At 47.4% G+C, this 20388-nt stretch overlaps 3 protein-coding genes across 8 annotated transcripts; all 3 read right to left on the bottom strand.

Moving 5' to 3' along the window:
* Window positions 1-64: 64 nt before the first annotated feature.
* ikbip (IKBKB interacting protein) lies at window positions 65-4063 on the bottom strand. Of its 3 annotated transcripts, XM_061761664.1 has the most exons (4): window positions 3473-4063; window positions 3277-3394; window positions 822-1043; window positions 65-664 (listed from the first exon to the last, which is right to left on the bottom strand). In XM_061761664.1, the coding sequence occupies exons 1-4, from the start codon at window positions 3661-3663 to the stop codon at window positions 80-82; spliced, it is 1116 nt and encodes a 371-aa protein (XP_061617648.1). In that variant the 5' UTR covers window positions 3664-4063; the 3' UTR covers window positions 65-79. The 3 variants fall into 3 exon arrangements, with proteins under 3 accessions (XP_061617648.1, XP_061617646.1, XP_061617647.1); XM_061761662.1 differs by lacking the exons at window positions 65-664; window positions 822-1043 and adding an exon at window positions 1638-2729; XM_061761663.1 differs by lacking the exons at window positions 65-664; window positions 822-1043 and adding an exon at window positions 1638-2839 and having other exon boundaries at window positions 3473-3659.
* A 131-nt stretch (window positions 4064-4194) lies between these two features.
* arfgap3 (ADP-ribosylation factor GTPase activating protein 3) lies at window positions 4195-9290 on the bottom strand. Its single transcript, XM_061761652.1, has 16 exons — window positions 9095-9290; window positions 8521-8639; window positions 8269-8341; window positions 8062-8193; window positions 7909-7989; window positions 7749-7821; window positions 7616-7666; window positions 7430-7476; window positions 7197-7351; window positions 6992-7123; window positions 6259-6384; window positions 6079-6192; window positions 5886-6012; window positions 5633-5720; window positions 5412-5536; window positions 4195-5340 (listed from the first exon to the last, which is right to left on the bottom strand). Exons 1-16 carry the CDS (start codon window positions 9161-9163, stop codon window positions 5323-5325), a joined length of 1530 nt encoding a protein of 509 aa, XP_061617636.1. The 5' UTR covers window positions 9164-9290; the 3' UTR covers window positions 4195-5322.
* A 259-nt stretch (window positions 9291-9549) lies between these two features.
* pacsin2 (protein kinase C and casein kinase substrate in neurons 2) lies at window positions 9550-20190 on the bottom strand. 4 transcript variants are annotated; one of them, XM_061761648.1, is made up of 12 exons: window positions 20043-20189; window positions 17361-17444; window positions 17130-17286; window positions 16655-16890; window positions 15887-16042; window positions 15646-15821; window positions 15459-15579; window positions 15252-15299; window positions 14292-14425; window positions 12662-12817; window positions 11438-11619; window positions 9550-10868 (listed from the first exon to the last, which is right to left on the bottom strand). In XM_061761648.1, exons 2-12 carry the CDS (start codon window positions 17415-17417, stop codon window positions 10756-10758), a joined length of 1536 nt encoding a protein of 511 aa, XP_061617632.1. In that variant the 5' UTR covers window positions 17418-17444; window positions 20043-20189; the 3' UTR covers window positions 9550-10755. The 4 variants fall into 4 exon arrangements, with proteins under 4 accessions (XP_061617632.1, XP_061617633.1, XP_061617635.1 ...); XM_061761649.1 differs by lacking the exon at window positions 20043-20189 and adding an exon at window positions 18245-18405; XM_061761651.1 differs by lacking the exon at window positions 12662-12817 and having other exon boundaries at window positions 20043-20190.
* Window positions 20191-20388: the final 198 nt, after the last annotated feature.

Raw genomic sequence — 20388 nt, 5'->3', positions numbered from 1 at the left:
GGGACAACCTGGAGTAGCTGAACCTATAGCACGTATGTCATACAAAACAAGGACTAAAGACAAGTCGATGTCATTTGTTTTATTCTCTGGAGTGAAGTCGTGCGTTCACGTCGGCTGCTGTGTCTTGAAATTCCGCTAAAACTGCAGCCCGTTCGGTGGCGACACTTACGTCCTGTTGTTCGACCGACGTGAGCTTGTCCAGCGTACGTCTGAGCTCCGCGACCTCCTCCTCCCGCTTACCGAGGTCCTCCGCCAAGCTCCCTAGGCGGAAGGTCAGGTCGGCCAGGCGAGGCTCCAAGGCCCCGAAGTCTCTCTTGATGGCGGCCACTTTGGGTTTGAGGTCCCCGGCGAAGCTCACCGTGCGGATGAGGCGGGCCCGGCCGCCCTCCAGCTCCCGAAGCCGCTCCGAGACGCTCCGGTCGGCGGCGTCCAGCTCGTGGAGGCGGAGGCCCAGCCGCTGCAGGGCCTGCGCGTTGCGTTCGGACGCCGCGCGGAGGCCGGAGACGCGCTCGATGCTGCCGGCCAGCACGTCGCCGACGCGGGCCGCCACGGAGCGCTCGGCCCGGGACGACCGCTCCTCCAGCTCGGACACCTGCGTCAGTAGGGCCTCCAGCTCTGAGCGCAGGCCGTCCATACGCCGCACGTCCGTCCTCACTGACGCCACCTATTGGGCCCGAGTAGAAAAGCAGGGAATGGACCCTCCGATGCCACAAGATGTCGCCAAAGGCTCGAGTGTCAATTACTCGTGACTGTTCGCTATTGGTGGGCTATGACTGGAGAGTGACTTAAGCAGGAAGTAAATGGTGACAAATCAAACGCACCTTGTTGGCAAAGTCCACCGTGATGGCCGAGGTGCGCGCCTCAATCTGGTCCACGGCGCCGGCCAGCGTGTCCACGCCGGACCGCAGCGCCGACCGCTTGTCGCTCAGGCCGGACGCCCACTCCTTCAGCTGGCCCACGTCCCGCGCCAGGCTCTCCAGCTGCGCCCGCGCGGCCCGCTGTTCGGCGCCCACGTCGGCCAGCGTCAGGTGGGCGCTCTCGCACTGCGACGCAGAACAACAACAGGTCAAAAGGTAGCTCGCATATTAGCCTGTAGCACCAACAAGATCAAATAGATTTGTTTTAGCTTATTTATTTGTTTACACTTGTTCTTCAATTGAAATTTCTCTTTTGAGTTGTAATGATTACATTGAACTATTATTGAATTACGTGTAATTCAATCTTTAACATTTCTGTATTGTCAGAGAAACTCTTTCTGGGGTATGTTACCAAATACTTCTAATTAATTTCTAAAATATATTTGTTTTATTTATATTTATTTCATTAAATTTATTTCATATTTATTTAGAATAATTTTTAATATAATACCATTTTTATTTTAAAATATTTGAATTACTATATATAAAATAACCCTCTTTGTTGTACTTTTATTTTATTGTTTTATTTTTTTTTTACTTGAGACCATTTAAGGTCTTTAATTTATATATATATCATTTTTTTATTATTCCATTTGACTTTTTGCTCTTGATGCAATTCATAAACATCGACACAGTGCCAGTAATTCCCCCAACTCCTGCAATAATTGTCCATTTTCGTTGTGTTTGAAGTGTAAAAAAAACAAAAGCTCACAATCCAACTTATTATTATTATAATTTATTGGTAAATCCTCAATAAAATTGACAGGCGAGCAGTCCAGCTCTCCCACCACACGAATGAGGACAAATAAAATGGGTGGAAAATTTAAGTTAACACAGAATAAAATAGTTTAAAAACAAAAAAAGACAAAAAAAGCAGCTTGTCCATGTTTTCCCTATGAAATCAGAAGATAAGTCCAAAACTATGAAAAGAGAGACCCTGCAGTGACATCATCGCGCGACGTCATTTCGAGGAGCTCCGGCCGGCTCTTCCCACTCTTCGTCCGGCTCCTCCTCCTCCTCCTCTTCATTTGCCTGCCCCCCCCTGAGCACCCTGGTGAGTTCGTGCACGGCCTCCCGCACCACCGCCAGCTCGCTCTTCATCTTGAGAACGGCGCCCCGCGCCTGCAGGGCGTCCATCTCCTGGCGCATGCCGACGACCAGGTTGAGGGTCTTGAGCATGTTGTCCTCGGCCGAGAACACCTGCAGCGTGACCTCCTCCAGGCGACTCTCGGCGCCGCTCAGGTCGGCGCCCAGCTTCACGATGGAGCGCAGCGCCTCCTCCACGCGGGGGAGCTGCTCCTCGCACTCCTTCGCCCGCGGCAGGTGGTCCCGCAGCTGAGCGCTAAGCTCCGCCTCCTGGCGCGCCAGCCTGTTGACGTTCTCGTCCATTTTGTGGATCTGCCGGGTGTTCCAGTCCAGCTGCGCTTGCACCCGCTTGGCGTCGTCCTCCTCGGCGCGCTCCACGGCTCGGGCGTTCCTTCCGGTGCTGTCCTCCAGCTCCTCCAGTTTCTGCGCCAGCGACCGGGCCCTCCGCTCGGCCTCGTTCACCCGCTCCGCGACGCCGGCGTGGGCTTCCCGGGACTCGGCCTTGAGGGAGGCCAGCTCGGCGGCGGCGCCGGCGAGGCGCTCCTGCCACGTCTTCGTCACGTCGAGGAAGCGCACGTTGACCCCCTGCAGGTCGCCCGACGCCGAACTGTCCTCCCCTTGCAGCGTCCCCATGGCAAGGTGCAGCGCAGCTACGTCCCGACGGAGTCCGCTCGCCGAGGAGACGGCGGAGCGCGCCGCCCGGAGGTCGTCCTCGGAGGCGGCGAGCTGCAGCCGCAACACAAAACAGGGGGGCCGTTTCTCAGGGAGAGCTCGAGTCAGGAATCCACAGAATTGTTCGTTGCGAGGGTACCGAAATGACAATCGGTGAGGGGTACCTAAAGGGCGGAGCCAGAGATACTGCCTTCTGTTGATTGGTGCGTGGAAAATGGACACTTCTAGTGTAATGGAAATATGACCAAATGCGCCCAGAAGTTATTTTGGTACCCTTACTGAATGATAACAAACAAAGCAAATCTGACCAATCACGAGACAGCATTGTGTCGCGGTCCCCACTTTTAGCTGGTGGACCACTGCCACCCTAACTTTGTACCCTAACTTCAGGGTCTCAAAACATGTCACGTCAGAATGGCCCACTTTGTTACCATTACGAAAGGTCAAATTTTGCCCCCCCAAGTGTTTTTCCTATCCTTATCCCTCGTATTGTTTCTTTTTTTAGCCTCAAAGTGGCGCTCAATAATAATAATAATAATGTCTAGTTGAACATTGTAATACTTTTGAGAACGAGACAAGATTTTGAAAGTGCAAAACTTACTTTTTTTCGAACCCTCTCGACTTGCTCCTCCATTAAAGACACACTTGAGGTCTTTCCATACAACAGTGTGAATTTTTCCTCCATTTGGGAGAACCTCGCATTTTGTTGCAGCACCATCCTGCAACCAATAAACAAACAAAGGGAGGGAAATTCAATACATCCAAATCATACAAATGTACCTGTGAATTGAACTTACCAGCTCAGTGCTGCACACATGGCAAGCGACAGGACACACATGATGCATTTAAGGTCCAATAAACTCGACGTGCTTCCAAGTGTGCTGACATGTTCGCGCTTCACTTTTGCGTCTTCGTCTCGTTTATTTGCAGAATCTGTGGCGACTTCGTCGCTCTGCTTTTTCTTCCTTTGCTTCACCTCGGCGGGCATTTTTAACCAACGCACACTTTTAACACGGGGGGGTGGGGGGGGGGAAGAAACAAAAAAAATCAACAGGCAGGTCGAAAAACTCACCAGTTTACTTTAAAATAACACACTAGCGTCCCCGACTCGTTCATAATATATTAATAAAGTCGTTAAAATGGCATTAAAAATCACTCCTTGTATGCCGATTACGCTCGTTTCCTTTCACCCGGTTGTGCTTGAAGAGGACTGTATAGTTCACGTACCTCTCGTAAATCCCAGAATAAAAACGAAAGGGAAGACTGTGCAAAAATAAAACTCTTCTAATTATTCCTAATAAATGCAGGAAAATTACCGTCGACAACTCGTTGCATTGACTGCACTGAATGAAGAAGTTGCTTCGAAAAGAAATATGTTTAATGTTGGAAAATCTTCAAAGTCAAATGTCCCACGCTTGTAGGGGACATCTGAACGCCGCAAGCAGCCACGTCAGCGGTTGCCAGAACGGAATAAAATAACTATTCACAGGCAATTGAAGGTAAAAATAAAACCAATCAATAAACAACAGCAAACATTTTTATTTGTCAGCAATGTGATTGCCACTAGCGTGTACAAACTCTTAGATATTCCTTTTTAGTTATATTTATTTAGCAGTTCATATGACAGCTATTCCCATATTGATATACTTGTACACGTCAGAATTAAATTCAGTTTAACACAACTTTAAAGTGCATTCGGGCATAAGCTGCCAATTTGGTCCAAAATTCAAGAAAGAAAGAAAAAAAAAGTAACTATAATGTAACTATATCGCTCCACGGTAACGCAGCATAATCAACAATATTTTTTGGAGGAAGGCATTTTGGAATGACGTAAACAAATATTTGGTAGATTCAACTCCCAGCATTAACACTGCTAACTATTACACGTTTTACAGTACATCCAAGCTCTAGAAAATAACATAAGTAGCGCTAATATTGAAAATAAATCAACAAAAGAGTGGCACTGTCAGCCTGTATAAACGCCCAAATTAAAGATGTGCAACGCCTCGAAGCGACAAAATGGCCTTGAAAAGCTAACAAACAGAAAAAGAACAGCAAATCCCCTACGATGATCTTTCAAGTGACTAATCAGAAGAAGAAAACAAACACTTCCCACTTTGTAGTGCAGTTCCAGTCGAGCACTTCGGAGCTTTTATTACCATTTATTTATGATATTTCCTGTGCATTTTCCCCCCCAAAAAATATACCCCTTGTATCCATCTGATATCTTGGCATATTAGCATTTACGCTCAGCAAAGCAAAGCTGGCAAAGAAGAAGGCATACAGGGCTGCAAACGCAAAAAAAAAACAAAAAAAAAACTGCACAAATATTACGACTGATGTGTTAATAACGCACAACTAGAATGAGCTTGAGATGAACTGACGAGGCCACCCAATATACTTAAGAGCACTTGGGCCATACAAAAGACGTATTCATCATAATAATAACCTTCATAATGCCTCTCATATTTACATGATGAGAGCGGAGCTTAACCACAAAATGCAGCCTTTTCAAAAAAAGTGAAAGATGACACCATTATCTTTGTAACGGCGCAATTGACGGTGTCATTCCATTGCGTGTCGCTCCGAGTACAAAAAGTGTGTACACTTTCACGTTGTGATGAGCTCATAGTCGTGATTCGTTCCTTCAGGAGTTGTAGCGGTCCTAAAAGAAGAAGAATCATTTAAAGGTGACGCTCAGGAAGGGAAGTGTGTGATGATGGCGAGCGCGGGGACCTGGATGGTGTTGACGACGCCGCTGGCCATCACCGACAGCTTCCCGGCGACGTTGCGCACCCCGATTTTCAGCTGCGCCATGTCGGGAGCGCTGGGCAGCACGTTGGTCAGGCGGTACGAGCTGGCTACGATTGGAAAAAAAAAAAAAAAAAAACACAAACACACACGTGTCTTGATTATAACGCTCATATCATAATTAGATATGAATCAAAGAAACTTACCCGTCTGCTTCTTCTGCTCATCAAACAAGTCGGCCGAACTTATAGCAGAACTCCCGGCGAATCTCTCCAGGCGCGATTTGGCTTCATGCTGCCAACAACAAGCCGCCAATTTTTTAAATTTTAAAACGGACCTTAAGCCTGCACATGTGTTTTTTCATGAATTAGACATTTGCCTTTTTAAAAAACAAATCCGCATGAAAATGAACTCAGAGGCGGTCAAGAGTTGGTTCGTTCCTGCGTACGCCGTTTGTACCTCTCTGCCATCTTGCTTCCCGAAGTACATGTCGGACGAGATGGCTTTGACGTCCTCGCCGAACTTCCTGCGAGCTTCTCCCGTGCCCGCGAGCGGTCCCGCTTCGGCTTTCCTGCGCGAGGCGGGCCTGACGACGGACGACCAAGCGTTTAGTCGTCGTGACGGGCGGGAAATCAAATCGCAATCTCCTCACCTTTCATCCACTGAGGTGATGGTGGGCGTCAAGAAGAAGTCCAGATCGGCTTTCTTGCTCCATCTGGAGGACAGAAGGTCTGAGGAGTCGCTTTGCTCGTAACGGGACAGGATCCTAAAAGCAAAAAGAGTCAGGATATCAAATATGAAAGGAGAACCCTTTTTTCGTTCGGTTTCCGACCCTGTGCTGAAGCTGCCCTCGTCCTCGTCGTCCTCGTCGGTCAAACGCGGTTTGCTCATCCTGGCCGCCAGGGGGCGCTCCTGCTGGATGATGTGCATGTCGGACGTCACCGAGTGAGACACGCCGCTATACAAACAACGATGTAACAATCGGTGAGGGGGAAAAAAATATATATATACATATATATATATATATATATATATATATATATATATATATATATCCACTGTAATGTAGGAAGGAGAAAGCTGCATTTTTAGAGTGAAAATAACAACTTAATCAGAATCAGAATTAAGTTGGTCAGGATACAAAGTTTCTTATTCTTAAGCACATTAAGTCGTATTTTTCCAAGTCATAACGTTACAATAGTCATTGTCAAATTACGACAAGTACATTTCAATAATAGAATTTGATTTACACCTTTTATTTTGGAAAAGATGCCATCCCTAAGAAAATTGCACTTTATTTTCAAAGAAAATGCACTTTCAATTCTTCAACAAAATAGCACTTAATTCTTGTAATGACATGCCTTTTGTTCTTGAAAATATATATATATATTTTTACATTTAATAATTTGCAAATGGCTCAAAATAAACAACTTTATCCATTTGGGGATAACAGATTTATGTGATATGTCAAAATCATAACAGAACTTTGAATTGAATGCAGTATAATTGGTTTCCTTTTGTTTTGTTAGTGGCCCGTATATAATAGGTATGCACTTTTTATGCACCTCCTAACGGCGAGTCCCATTCCCAGCCGCTCCGCTTGCTCCCGCTTCTTCCCGTCCAGACTCTTCAGCTTCTGCTCGTCTTTTTTCCTCTGCTCCTCCAGGTCTTTGTAGGCCAGACGCATGGACGGCGCACTGAGGGCAAAATCTTTGGAGGTAAACACTGACCGGACACAACGTGAGGTACACAGACGAAGCGCGTCCTCACACGGACTCCACGGGTTCAGCGTCGTTTTTCTTATCGCCCACGACGTAGTCTTCCTTCTCCCGGAGCTTGTCGGCAGCCTGCGCTTTCTTCTCCAGCTCGCTGAAGCTCTGACTGCTCACCTTCTGCGCCCCCAGACCGCCTCTCTTGGCGGCCGTCTGCGAGTACGACACGCGCGCGTGTTAGAAAAGTCCGGGAACAAGGCGGCGACACGCGTGCGCCGCACGTGGACGTACCGTTCTCTTGCCGGCGCCTGACTTCTTCTTGAGGAGAGATAAAGGTTCTGGAAGAACAGAAAAAAATCTGCCATTGGATCTCCCGTAGTATGGATTAACTTGATCAGATTCTTCAAATAAAATGGCATATCTTAAAACAAGTCTTTTCGTCTTGCTGAAACGGTATTAAAAAAAAGTCACTCGAACCTGGATTGGCCTTCGGGGAAGCACTCAGCATGTCCACACTGGGGCCGTCCTCTGGGTTGGCGAACACGCATCAAAAGTCATGTGACGCGCATATACACACATTATACGTACATATTCATATACATCACGAGACCTTCTTCCTCGTTCCGTGGCGTCTCCGATGCGACAGAGCTGAGGCTCATTTTGGCCATATTTTCCGGAACCTCCTGGTCACCGCACACACGCATGCACACATAGTGTATGAATGCTGTATGAATAATAAATAGTGCGACAGTGGGCTTGGGTGGTGTTACCTGAGAATGGAGACTGAAGAAATCCACGTGCTTCTCCTGCGGTGACGCGCACGGCGCAGAACCCTGACTGTCCAGCCACAGCTGTGAGGACACAGTTTGTCAGTCAATAGATTCATAGAGAAAGGGATTGCATGACGGATGTGTGATTGTTACCTCGGTGCCGTGGATTTTGGTGGCGTGCGTGGCTTGCTTCTTGATCTTCTCTCTGAGCAGCTGAGCCGCCCGGCTGTTGTATTTGGCGTTGGCGGCGCCGGCCGTGCAGCCGTGCTGGTTGAAGAACGACACCTAGACAGGAAGCGAGATCAGTAACGGCGTCGGTTTTTTTTGTTCTTTTTTTAAACGGCGCTCGTGTGCCCTCACCGCGCTGGCGTTGCCTCCCACTTGCATGCACCTCAGCTGGTACCATGACCAGTTAAAATCCAGCTCCGTGGACCTATTAACAAACAAAACAAATGTAAAACGGATGACAGCAGGAGGGCCGTCGTTGCTTTTCTTGTCCGCGACTTGGAACTTTTTCAGGAAAATAAAATCCCAGAATCGCTTATGGCCCGAAGGTCGGTTTTTAAATTAGGTTACAGCCCACGTAGTGCAGGATACTGTACTTGGACTGACCTGATGAAGGACAAGTGCACCCCGAGAGACCTGTGGGTTCCAGAGCAGTCTATACATAGGAACACGCCGTAGGTGATGCTGGCCCAGCTGGGATTTTTAGCTGAGCAGTCAAAACAAACCTGGGAGAGGAAAAACATAAACAACAACTTCATATGAAGCTGAATTGTGCAACACTTCAACACCAATGCAAGCTCAACGAAGAGATAACAGCTGTTGTTCGAAGTAGGTCACACGCACAATGAAGCTAACCATTCAATAGATACAGAGGTACTAATTATATTTTGTTAGTGTGTCCGGGAGGAGTAAAGTTTTGGAAAGAGTTCAAAAACATGGCTAGCAGCTGTCAACTTGTTAGCTACCTAGCTCAACTGCCAACCACTTACACTGTCAACTCTTTACGCTTCATAAGTTTGTGCGAAGTGGACATTGTGGGGGGGGGGGGGGAAACCACACGGGCACAACAGCTGCCTCGTTATTTTGGGCAAGTTTTGATGCTAGCCGTGACGGTTCTACAAGTGCGACGTGTCAGACGTCCACTTACTTCCTTGTTACGACGAGGGGGCAAAAGTCTCACCTTATTCGTGGGAACGGAGCGAAGTCGCTTGAAAATGGCACAAATGTCTTGCTTGCTAGGCTCCGTCATGATCTTTTACACGCGTGTGCGCTCACAAGAAGGCGAGAAAATAAATAGAAGCGTGTTTATGTTGAATAAAATCCGAGGTGACGCGTACATTACGGGGAGAGAGAGAGAGAGAGAGAGAGAGACATCCTAGCTCGCCTGAGATTGGCTAGAAATAACACGTGGCTGTGTTGTTGTTGCAATGATTTGTGGGTAATGTAGTTTATGCTTTGAATGATGCTTTTTACGCTAGTCAAAACGATCAATAGCTCCATAAATATATTTCCTAAGGCGTTAAATAGATATTTCACCATGTTATGTGTTATTTTAAAAGCAAATTTCTCACCTTTACATGCAGAGAATCAAGCAAATATTGTACGAACAAACACAAACGCGCCAAAGTCAACACATAACTGTAATAAATTCATTTATTTTGTTTCCAAATATGAACTGTGCAAATGACAATGTGTGTGTGCCCTGAAAACGAGGCAAAAACTTGGAATTCATCTTCTTTGCTGCATTTGAAGGCATTGGGGTTGGCATTGTTTTTTTCTTCGTTTTTAAGTCATGAGCTCATGGATAAACAATGCAAATGAAGCATGTCACCCAGAAAGGCAAGGCTATCATTGGAACTGGTTATAAAAAAATATATACATATATACATAAAAAGTTATGGAATAAGGTATCATATCATTAATTATTCACATAGTATTTACTAATTGGCCCCATGCAGAAAGGGGAAATATCATGTCAGAAAATAAGAAAACATAAAAGATTCAATTTTTGTACAAACTGATTTTCAGTCAGCGCATTGGAAGAGAACAAAAAGCACTTAAGGACATCATAAATTAATAATCATCAACTTTCTACCATTCCAAAGCTTAATTTGTGTCATTTACATGCACCTATACAATACTAGATGTTGCTGTTGTTGTATTGCATTTAAAAGAAGAAAAAGGAACAAAAAACTCCCATACCTGAAACTGAGGCGGAGTTTCGAGCTTTCTGGAAAATATTCAGTGTTGAATTAAATAAAATAATGAAAAAAAATAAAAAATACAATCCAGAATCAAAAGTAGAGAGGATTGCATATCATTAGGTCAGTGGTTGAACGTACAACATACAACAACAGCAAATAGTCGAGCAACACGATACAATCAGTGAGTTTACATTCAAGTGCAGTGCCCAAAGGAGTCCCCCCCCCCCTCCCCCCCCCCCCCCCCCCGGTCCCCCCACGTGAGGGCGCCATTGGACTGTAGTCACGTGATCAACACCACCCACCCAATTATCTCCCTTTAACATTAAATTTAATCCATCGTGGCTTGCGTTTAACGAGACGTTTCATCAGGCACAGTGTTTACTGTATTTAAATTGGTGTGTGTGTGTGTGTGTGTGTGTGTGTGTGTGAGTATGTGTGTGTGTGAGTGCGTGCGTGCGGTTGCAACAGCATCAACAAGTGTCTTTTAATGCCAAACTTGAGTGATCCTCCATCTTGTGACGCGCTAACGAGGTCCTTTCGGCGGGGTCCTTGTCGCTCTCTGTCCACTCCACATCAACACGGACGCTGTGGCGGCACGGCCACCTTGTTCTCCATCTACTTTACTCACTTGTGGTCATTACTGGATGTCCTCCACGTAATTGGCGGGGTAGAGGCCGATCTGCCCGCCCTTGAGTCGGCCTTTGCACCAGCCTTGGTCGTCCTCCTCGCCGATTTTGGTCAACTCATCACCTTGGAGGAGCACGAAGCAGATCAAATTGGGCACTTCGGAGTTGACATACAATAATGCGGTTTACAATTCACAAATTCATCTAATTGATGGTTTGTAAAATGTAACAAGATGACACCAAAGTCCTGTCTAAATAGGAATTGGCGTCAAGGAAGTATAGGGACCAAAGCAAGCGAATGGCGAACGTCCGCAAGTCATTGACGCCCACCTCAAAAGATGACTAATTGCCTATAGATGCCACAAAAATGGCAGCAAAGCACTAAATGAAGCGCTTAACTCACTCCTAAATAGTTCCCTGGCGCTAAGACGTCACAAGATGGTGCCAAAGCGCCAAGTGAGTGAGTTTGAAACGTTGTAAGCTGGTCACCATTAAAACTATTAAAGGCCAGTGATTCTCAAAGTGTGGTACGAGTACTACTAGTGGTACGCAGGCTCTCATGGTATGTGAAGGAATCAGTGCCTACGTACAGTTCAGTTGTATTTAACTTTTTAGTCCAATATATTTGCATTGAATCTTTCAGAACTGTTTGTTTTTCAACTTTTATTTCGGTACAATTTGTACTTAGCATACCCGCTTTGAAGGTGAGCTCATCCTGCTCCTGGCCCTCGTAGTCGTACAGCGCCCGGACCGGCACCGACAGCACCGGCGAGGTCGGCTCGTCCTCGAACGGGTTGCCGTCGCCGTTGGCCGAGAAAGGGTTGGCGGTCGTGTCCTCGTCCGACCAGTCGGGGGTCCTCGCCACGCCGCTGACGCTGGGCACACCACAGGAAAGGACATCGTGACGAGGCGGGGAGGACGAGTCAAAGACGCGATCGTGTTAGCGAAAAGCCATCACGGGGAATCCCGACGTATCCGCTGAGCGGTTTTTACAAGAGGAAATCAACCATGCTCGACACGAGGCAAAGTGACAAGTGCATCGGACAAACAGGCACGTGGAAATAAAGCCACAAGCAGATCACTGAGGCGGAGGCGTGATTGGAGCCTGCGTAAACCGCCCGACAACACTCACAACAAACGGCAAGCAAACGGATAACACGCAAGAATTCTTTACTGTCAGATCTGTTACCATGTGACTACATCTTTTTATTGCTTTAGTTTAGATTTAAATGTGATATTTTGTGACATTTACATAGTGCGCCTTTTCCAGAAGTGACTTTCTTCTGGCTTCTAATTGGCTAAAATGGCACCTGTTGACCACCTGGCAAATGTGCCATGTGGACATGCCATGAATGGAAATACTATTTTATTTGATTGATTTTCTTTTTAACACATTTATTTTGTAATGTTTTAAATTGAACGTATTAACTTCAATGTATTTTATGTTTCAATGTTTTTATTTTGCTATAAGTGACAATGTTTAGATCCTAAAAAAAAAAAAAAAAAAAAACTTGATCCACAATGCATCCCAGTGTAAATTTATGATACTGTGCACGTGTTGTTTGGTTTTCAATAGTTTGACGGTTGGATTCGCCTTCTTACATAATAAATATCAAACCAGCCATCAGCATGATTTTAGACCACTTGCGGAATACCACAAAATGGCTGCCACTCAGATCTGACTGTAAGATCGAAACAATAGCAGCGCTGCGATGTTCTGTTAGGAGTAAACGACACACACACACACACACATACATACATAGAGAGATAGATATAACCAGGCTGTATGTGTGTGTGGCACAGTGGGTCACCATGCACAGCGCCACCTAGAGAGGGATGCAAAGATGGAGGAAGCCAGCAGAGTCCATGAACCGAAAAAAGACGAGAGAAAAGACAAGCGGAGCTTTATCCACCAACGTTTTCACATCCTGCGTTTTCCCACTGATGTGGTTGCGTGCGGGCGGAGTCTCCTCCACCGCCTCCACCTGCGCCTCCCGCTCCTCTTCGTCTTGGCCGCCATCCTCGTCGAACGGGTTGGAGCCCGCCGGCGTCGCTTTAGGAGGCGCGGTCACGCTAATGGTGCGGGACACAGTGAGAGAGCGGACGCTGGTCAAGCCACACATGATGCCGACGACCGTTTTCCACGAGGGAACGCTCCCGCGTTATCCCTCTGACTCACTGACCATGCAGAAAGCTCCTCCCCCGAAAGCGGCGGCCGTCCAATTGCGGCTCAGCATTCCCGACGGGTTGCGGGGAAGCTGCCTCATTCTTTCCGCCACTATCCAAATCTTGTGACCAAAAGGAGCTTTACCCTCATACGGCTCAGGCTATTTTACGACACACAACGCAACTTCCTTGCTATATGACGCCCCTTTATTGATTTGGAGTGTGAAGTCAAACAACCGAGGTTCTACAGCTCATTATGCAAATGTTAAAAAGTATTATTTTAGAACAGTGATTCCCAAATGCTACTGATTATCCCATGGTTTAATCGGATGAAAAATGATTTTGTATCATGAAACATAATAATGTGCACGTCAGATGTGTTATTTTTGTCCACTTTGAGTCACCATCCTCACATTCTATTGTAGTATCTGTGACTTTGAGTGTGTACGGCTTTAAAATGAGGGCGGGGGGTGGGGGGGTTTGTAACATATATATAAAATATGTGCCTTGGTTCAATAAATGTTACGTAACACATATTTAGAGGCTTGTTAATTAATGAAATGGCGATTTATTTAATTGAAAACTAGATGTTCCACTGTAGTGTACTTCCACTTTCAAAACAAATTAAGAAGAAAAAGGCTGTTCCGCAAACTGCGGACTAACCCTGCAACATTTTTTGTGCCATTTTATTACCCTATTTGTTCATCCAAATGATTAAAACACGACTACACCAGCAACTGCACTATCAACTCAAGTAAAACACAACAGTCTGTTCATGTAGGCGCACTCGAGTGAATCGCGCCGAGTTATTCCGTAAACAAGGCTCCTCGGAAATGTAGCTTTTGGGCCTGTTGCGGTCAACACAGCGCAATCGCCAAGCTCTTCTTTTAAGACACAAACACGTCGTATGCAGGTCAAATGCTTCCCATGGCCCACATTCCCCACGTTAACTCCTCTCGTGCACTTGTGACATACGATACTTGCGTGCGTACATATGCCTAGTGGGGTTATTGGAGTTCACTTTCCGGTGCAGGTGTTTACTTTGTGTAAACCGAACATTCCAGCACCTTATCGTCGCGCAGCGTCCAACGGCGTTATTTCCACATTGCCGCTTTGGCACGCGTTCAACTATGCACCATAGACGCCTTTCCCAACAAACTGTGACTGCGAGTGTTTGCGGTCGCCGGGGAAACAGCTGCACAAGTGCCGCGTCGCACCGCGAGGAGCGCGTCTTAAGTAAGCCTTTAAGCGCATTCCTGCGCAGGATGTCGCCATGTGTTGTTCATAGATAAGCTGACACAGAGCTTATCTATTATTTATTATTTATTATAGTATTTGTGTCCAGACGAGAGCCACTAAAAAGCAGAGATGAAGCACATACCCGCTGTCGTTGGTCTCGAGAGGCTGGACAGGTTGGTCGGCTCCAGTTTGACTGATGCCAGTCAGCGTGACGCCCTCGGAGGGCCTCTTCGTCCCCCTTCTGCTGAGCGTCCGGTTCAGGTCTATGGACCAGTCCTGGGACACAGAAACATAGCTAAAGGTCCTGTGGTGGAGGATAATCCACAGACAAACGTGTTTAAAAGGCGCTACATTGGGAACAAGCCAGCACAGTGCACTCCAAACCAACAGGGGGCAGAATATTTTCAGTGGACGAGCACAAGCGTGTTCTCAATTTTAGCAGCAAGTGCAGCAAGGCACGTAGTGTAGTTCACATTCTTCACCTGCTGAGAGGGGGGGGGGGAATAAATAAATAAAAAAAGCTATCACCCCACCACCAGAAGTGAAGCCGGAAGTTTGTGGCCCCTTTCACACTGCGCCGTTAACGGGAGAGCCGACAGAACACGCCGAAGCACGAAAGTGCGCATTCACACGGCCGCTGCGACTTCACGCATGCGCATAATTACATGCGTGGCGACAAAGGGACGGCGAAGGGTCGCAGTCTGCACAAGCGGCTACGCCCGCCGATCGTGACTCAGAAGCCAGAAAATTCAGGCAGAAAAAAATAAAATAATCTGTCTTCGATGGCCAGTGTGAGAGGGGCTTTTGTTTATTTTGGATAAATTCCCCAGGAGACCGTTGGGACGCTCGTTCATCTGACTTATCACAAGGATCAGGTCTGCCTTTGTTGTGGTATCATGTGACAAGTCGTGTAATTCGCTGACACGCGAGTGAACTCGTGTGTCAGCGAATTACACGCGCACACAAATCAAAGCAGCAAGGAGTGGGAGTGTTAGCGTGAATGAAAAAGGATCCCCTCCTTCAAAAAAACAAGATAAAATAAAACCCTCCCCCTCTCGTGGCCGCCGTGATAAGGAGAACGGTCATCCCGTGCAGGACTCACTACAATGGACCTTCTCTTAAAGGAGCGAGCGTGGGACCAGTCCAAGTTCTGGAGGAGAGGGGAGGCAGGTGCAGAACAGGATTAATGTGGCGCGAGTGAAAAGCAGCCATCACCGACATGAAATGATCTCGTAAATTCCTGGGAAAGCGACTCGTTCGCCAAACTTGGGAACTGAACAACTCTGGTAACAACACTGCAGCGCATCACCTCAAATTGTGGCCAGTTCATGGGCATGCCAGGGCCGTGATTGGACCGGAACCATTTCAGGTCCTCGTCAGCGTCCGTGGCGGCGATGGTGTCTTCCAGCGTGTGGTAGATTGCCTGGAACCTATAGAGGAATAATTTTAGTTGCATTTTTTTTTTTTTTTGCTGGAAAGTCGGCCCTATCCGTGACCTGTGATTGGTAGAGAGGTCCAAGTGCTGCTTGACTTCCATCAGGAGCTCCTTGAAAAAGCGAATGCGCTTGTCTTCAAACTGCTGCCACTGCTCAAAGACCTGCTCCATGTTCTCCATGTACTGAGGCGTCAGCTTGTCCAGCTCCTCCAGGGACTTCTCGTAGCGTTCCTTTGTCTGGAAATGAAGAAATGAAACCGTTAATGGAAGGGCTGCCTTGAAGGAGGGGGGCGGGGTCGTACCTTTTGTGCCTCCTGCTGGCACTTCTCCACCTTCTCCTGGAGCTTCTTCTGCGTCTCGGGGTTGTTGTTGCTCTCCAGCTTGCTGTTGGTCTCCCGGCTGGCCGCCAGCTTCTCCTCCTTGCATGCGGAATGGTACGACTTCTTCATGGTCTCAACCTGGGAAATTGAGTGTTTCGTTTACTTCTGTTGCGCAAGGTGGCTGTTACTATTAATAACGTTGTGGTGATGACTATTATGGGCTGGTACGAACACGGTTTGCCGCACACGTGTCGTTACAAGCGGTGATGTCAAGTGCGTGGAGGTGGCAGCCTGTCATTTACCAGTGCCGGTCATAAGCCTCACTTCCTCCCGGCCAGTGTTCTGCCACTTGCCCCTCCCCAACCCCCAACCTGTCGATCAATAAATCTCCATGGCTACAAATCTCTATTGTTCACAGCCTGGCCAGGATGTCCCCGCCCCCTCCCCGGTGACATCACACACACATACACACAGGATATAAGGCCTGTGCAGCGAGGAATGTCGGCAACTAAAGCAGAGAGTGGGGGGGACTTTTTGGATCTGTCAGAGCACGGCGCTTCCTGTCAGCTGCACCTTCCCAGAGTCGGGATGGTATTTGGCAACAGAAAGGCGCTGAAGAGTGCTGCTGCAGCATGCAGCGAGCACAACGGTGACGTCAACGCAAGGGAAACATCGAGCCCGGTCAGCCATGGGTGACTACCTGCCAGCTGTTCCCGGGCGACGTGATTATGTCGCATGCCCGCTGCGTACCTCTTTGAGCTTCTTGGCCCAGGGCTTCTGTGCCTTGCGGAAGCCGTCGTCGGCCTCCTTGGTCTCCTTAAAGCCGCCGATCATCTGCTTGTGGTAGGCGTCGCGCTGCCAGTTCTTCAGCTTCTCGTGGTCCTCGCCCATGAGCGCCGCCTTCACCTCCATGTGCAGCTCGCTCACCTTCTCCGCCTCTGTGCACAGCGACGACCACGCCCGCTCCAGCATGCCGTACTGGGGCCCTGGCGGAGGGGAAAGGCTCGCTTCAGTCGTGTGCCGCATTGGAAAAATGACGATACAGGACGTGGTGAAACAGATATTTTGTTCCGCCACATAGACACGATTACACTACTATTTTTATTAATAACTAGAAATGTATGTTTGCAAGTAACAATTCTGTGTTGACCAATTATAAGAGGACACATGCTATAGATAATGGATGAGTTTTGAGCATTAAAAAACGCATACTAAGCTACACTACCTTTCTCTATGACCTGCCTCCAGCGCTTGCCCCACTCGTTCAACTGCTGCGCGTACGATTTCTCGATGCGCGCCCGCTCGTGGACGCAGGTCATGAGGTCGTTGCACAGCCGGTTGCCGTCGTCCACGCGCTTCACCGTGCGCTTGTAGTTGCCCACCTGACAGCGGAGAAACAAGAGAAATCGCAGCTTCGCGTCGTGTTTGGCATTCGGGTGCGGTCCGTCCTCCTCACCTCCCAGAAGCTGTCGCTGGAGACGTCGATCATGGAGCCGTCGTAGGAGCCCGACATGGCTGCTGCCTGGAAGTCACAAGTAGCCTGGACACACACAGGAGAAGGATCATCTCGTTTAGATGTCAAATAACATCCTCTGTCTCATACACAAATTTGCACCAATTTATTTCTATAGGAAGTAATGCGTGAATCATGAGTAACATTACTCTGTGTGTTAAAATGAAGGCAGTGCTATTGCGCTGACCATACTTTATTGCTTTCACCTGACACAAAACAGTGAATAGGGGAGTTTTTCAGCAGATAGAAGATACGTTTCCCCAAAAATCTGTGAATATGCAAATATGCAGGGGGGTATACACTGAATATTGTGTGGACTCGGAAGTGAGGAAGAGATCCAACTAGTCGCAAATAGGACATAATGGAGGGAACAAGCCAGGTAGTGCTAGAAAATTACAAATTAAAATGTGTGAGGGAACACTTCCGCTTCCTTCAAACACAGACAAGTCTCTGTTTGCGCCTTCTCCTTGTCTCCATCAATTCAACGCACCACCCAACCACGAAGACAGCCTCTCTTTATTCCTCCCATGCGCTCGTTCGTCCTCGCTGCAGCTGCCCTCTTCACGTCCGAGACGCTTCACCAATTTTTCGCCTAATTCCAGCCCTGATAAGATGGCAAATAGAAAACTGCGATTTGACACACACATGCTTGCTGAGTGGGAGCGAGCCGTCTTTCCGGAGGGGACGCATGTGTGTGTGTGTGTGATGCTGGCTGGTCAGTGACCCGTAGTGCGCAGGCCAGCCTGGACAGAGGGTGTTATTGTGGCCACATGCACAACTCTTTCACACACACTACGCACACACTCTGAAGCTATAGACTCACTCACACACACAAAGAAAAGTGATTGTAGAAGCCTTCTCTTTTCTGGCGGCCACGTCCGACCTAATCACTGGCCAACGGGAACCAAAAGCCACGAGTGCAAACACGGTTATTGACTCGGCCCAAGTCTGAAGTCCAGCGCCTCGCTCGAAAGATTCAACACTGTGAGAAGAGAGAATGTCACGGTGAAGGTCGCGGTTGGTTGCACACAGTTGTCACTGTTGCGATTCGCCAAATGTTAAATCCCATCCGCGCTGCGCTTAATTGAATTTCTCTCCAAAAATTGGCCGAATCGTGCTTTGTAGATTATGTAATCAGACACAATGATGGCCACTCGAGACCCAGTGGCCCAAGCCTGATGGAATTTTGGTGGACTGAAATGGAACATTGACTCAAGAAGTCATGCTTTGCCCACACGCGATGGCAAAACTCCAATCCTTTGCAATTTAGAGTCGCCAATCTGTCTTGTGCTTCCTTTGGTAGAAATAGGACAGAAAATACTTTAAAATACAAAATGAGCCTTAACTCAATGAGTCAATCAAGCAGCTGGAGGGAAATGACTACGAGATCAACTAGGAACTCATGTTGTACCCTTTACCTGTTCCACTGAGGCCCAATCAGACCTGATGTAAATACTAAAAGAGGAGCCACTGGGTTCGAAAAAAATACAAAAATAAAAATCATGATGACCAGTTACATAAGTTAAAACAATAATTTTATCACCGTTAAGAGGAAGCTCTGTTTCCACTTCCTTTTTTTAGTTTTTTTGCACAAAAGGCCGAGCTGATCCATCCGGAGATGTTGCTAAATCCCAGAAACACAAAAAAGTGCACATTCCCAGGACAGGGGGAAGGTTATGACCTTGAGTTTGTGTGTCCCTCTGCGACAAACAATCTTTGCTACACAATGCCATTTGTTCTAGCATTTTCCACTGCGCTGGCCAGGAGCTCGCCGAGGGAAACTCGGCGTTCCATGGCAGCGGGCGGACAAGGAGAGACCACGCTGGCACTCTTTCCTGGGGAAGCCCCTGTATCTCCTGTGATGTATTCAATGACCTTTTGGCACATCAGAAAGATTTCCCCCCCCCCCTTATATTAGCCACTAGTTTAGCTGATTTAGATCCACCTTATGGCACCTTCAAGATGGATTTGAAAGTATATTAATCAACACACAGTACATTCATACTAATATAAGCAGACATTTCCCTTGAAGAGGAATAAGGAAGTAATCTTTCACTACTGTTTTAACAGGGCAACACCGCTTTATGATTCTAATATTAATGCTAAAGCACCATGGAACAAGATCCAAGAAGTTCAACGAAAACCTCAAACGCGCCTCATTATGACCTTTAGTGATAGGGCAGGTGTTCCTAATGTTTTGTCCAGTGAATGTTATGCTAATGGAGGTTGGGTGGGGGGGCTCAATGACAGGACATGGAGCAGGAGGTGAAGTGCCCCACCCTTCGTCGCTCCACACAACTTGATTCAATTATGACCCATCATTTTTAACATTTATCGATCCACTTGGAAGTCCGATATCGGACGCCCCGGGTTGAGTCCACGTCACATCTGTCAAAAGTTTCAACACTCGTAATGTTAACTAATGGCAGCATTTTTGTGTTATAATCCTTTTTTTTTTTTGGGGGGGGGGGTATTATACACTTGAATTTAGTGAAAGAGATGTTTTTAAAGTATCGCGAATAAACTTTATCGTTAGCCCCCCCCCACCCTCCCGATCGTTAGCAAATTAGCCAACCCCATTAAAAAGTTAAAATGAACAAAATAAACATGTCGCTGTCCTCTTACCTCGGACGCGTTCGCTCAAATCGATGAATTTATATCCAACAGGCTGATTAATTCTCTCGCTGGTGCCTGTTTAAAGAGAGTTAAACCTTTTTTTTTTTTTTTTCGGAAGAGAGAAGCGGCACCAGCAGCGAGCGACAAGAGTGACACCGCCGTCAGTTGCCCGAAAATGTCTTACAACACATCCGGTTACGATCTTGGTTTCACAATAACACGAGAAGGGCCGCCTGTTGCGTTTGATCCGTGTATTTGGGCGCTGGCCTCCGACGACTTTATTCTGAAACGCTCGAATGGTGTGACGTCACATCCGCGACGACCAGCCTGAGGTCCCACACAAGTTTCCATCCAG

Source organism: Phyllopteryx taeniolatus, chromosome 22 (assembly GCF_024500385.1).
Source record: "Phyllopteryx taeniolatus isolate TA_2022b chromosome 22, UOR_Ptae_1.2, whole genome shotgun sequence".
Lineage (NCBI taxonomy): Eukaryota > Metazoa > Chordata > Actinopteri > Syngnathiformes > Syngnathidae > Phyllopteryx > Phyllopteryx taeniolatus.
Note: the sequence above shows the minus strand (reverse complement) of the source record. Positions and strands in the feature narration are given on the sequence as shown.

Bases quoted from the DNA above. Each gene is read 5' to 3' on its own strand.
- ikbip (XM_061761662.1), bottom strand. From the start codon at position 3,663: ATGCCCGCCGAGGTGAAGCAAAGGAAGAAAAAGCAGAGCGACGAAGTC. The intron at 3,395-3,472 runs GTAAGTTCAATT...TATTGGTTGCAG, and splicing joins ATGTGTGCAGCACTGAGCTG to GATGGTGCTGCAACAAAATG. The intron at 2,730-3,276 runs GTAAGTTTTGCA...TTGCGGCTGCAG, and splicing joins TCGAGAGGGTTCGAAAAAAA to CTCGCCGCCTCCGAGGACGA.
- pacsin2 (XM_061761648.1), bottom strand. From the start codon at position 17,417: ATGTCGGGCTCCTACGACGGCTCCATGATCGACGTCTCCAGCGACAGC. The intron at 15,580-15,645 runs GTCACGGATAGG...ATTCCTCTATAG, and splicing joins GACCTCTCTACCAATCACAG to GTTCCAGGCAATCTACCACA. The intron at 15,300-15,458 runs GTGATGCGCTGC...CCTCTCCTCCAG, and splicing joins TGAACTGGCCACAATTTGAG to AACTTGGACTGGTCCCACGC.
- arfgap3 (XM_061761652.1), bottom strand. From the start codon at position 9,163: ATGACGGAGCCTAGCAAGCAAGACATTTGTGCCATTTTCAAGCGACTT. The intron at 8,194-8,268 runs GTGAGGGCACAC...CTTCCTGTCTAG, and splicing joins TGGGAGGCAACGCCAGCGCG to GTGTCGTTCTTCAACCAGCA. The intron at 7,822-7,908 runs GTAACACCACCC...TGCGGTGACCAG, and splicing joins TCTTCAGTCTCCATTCTCAG to GAGGTTCCGGAAAATATGGC.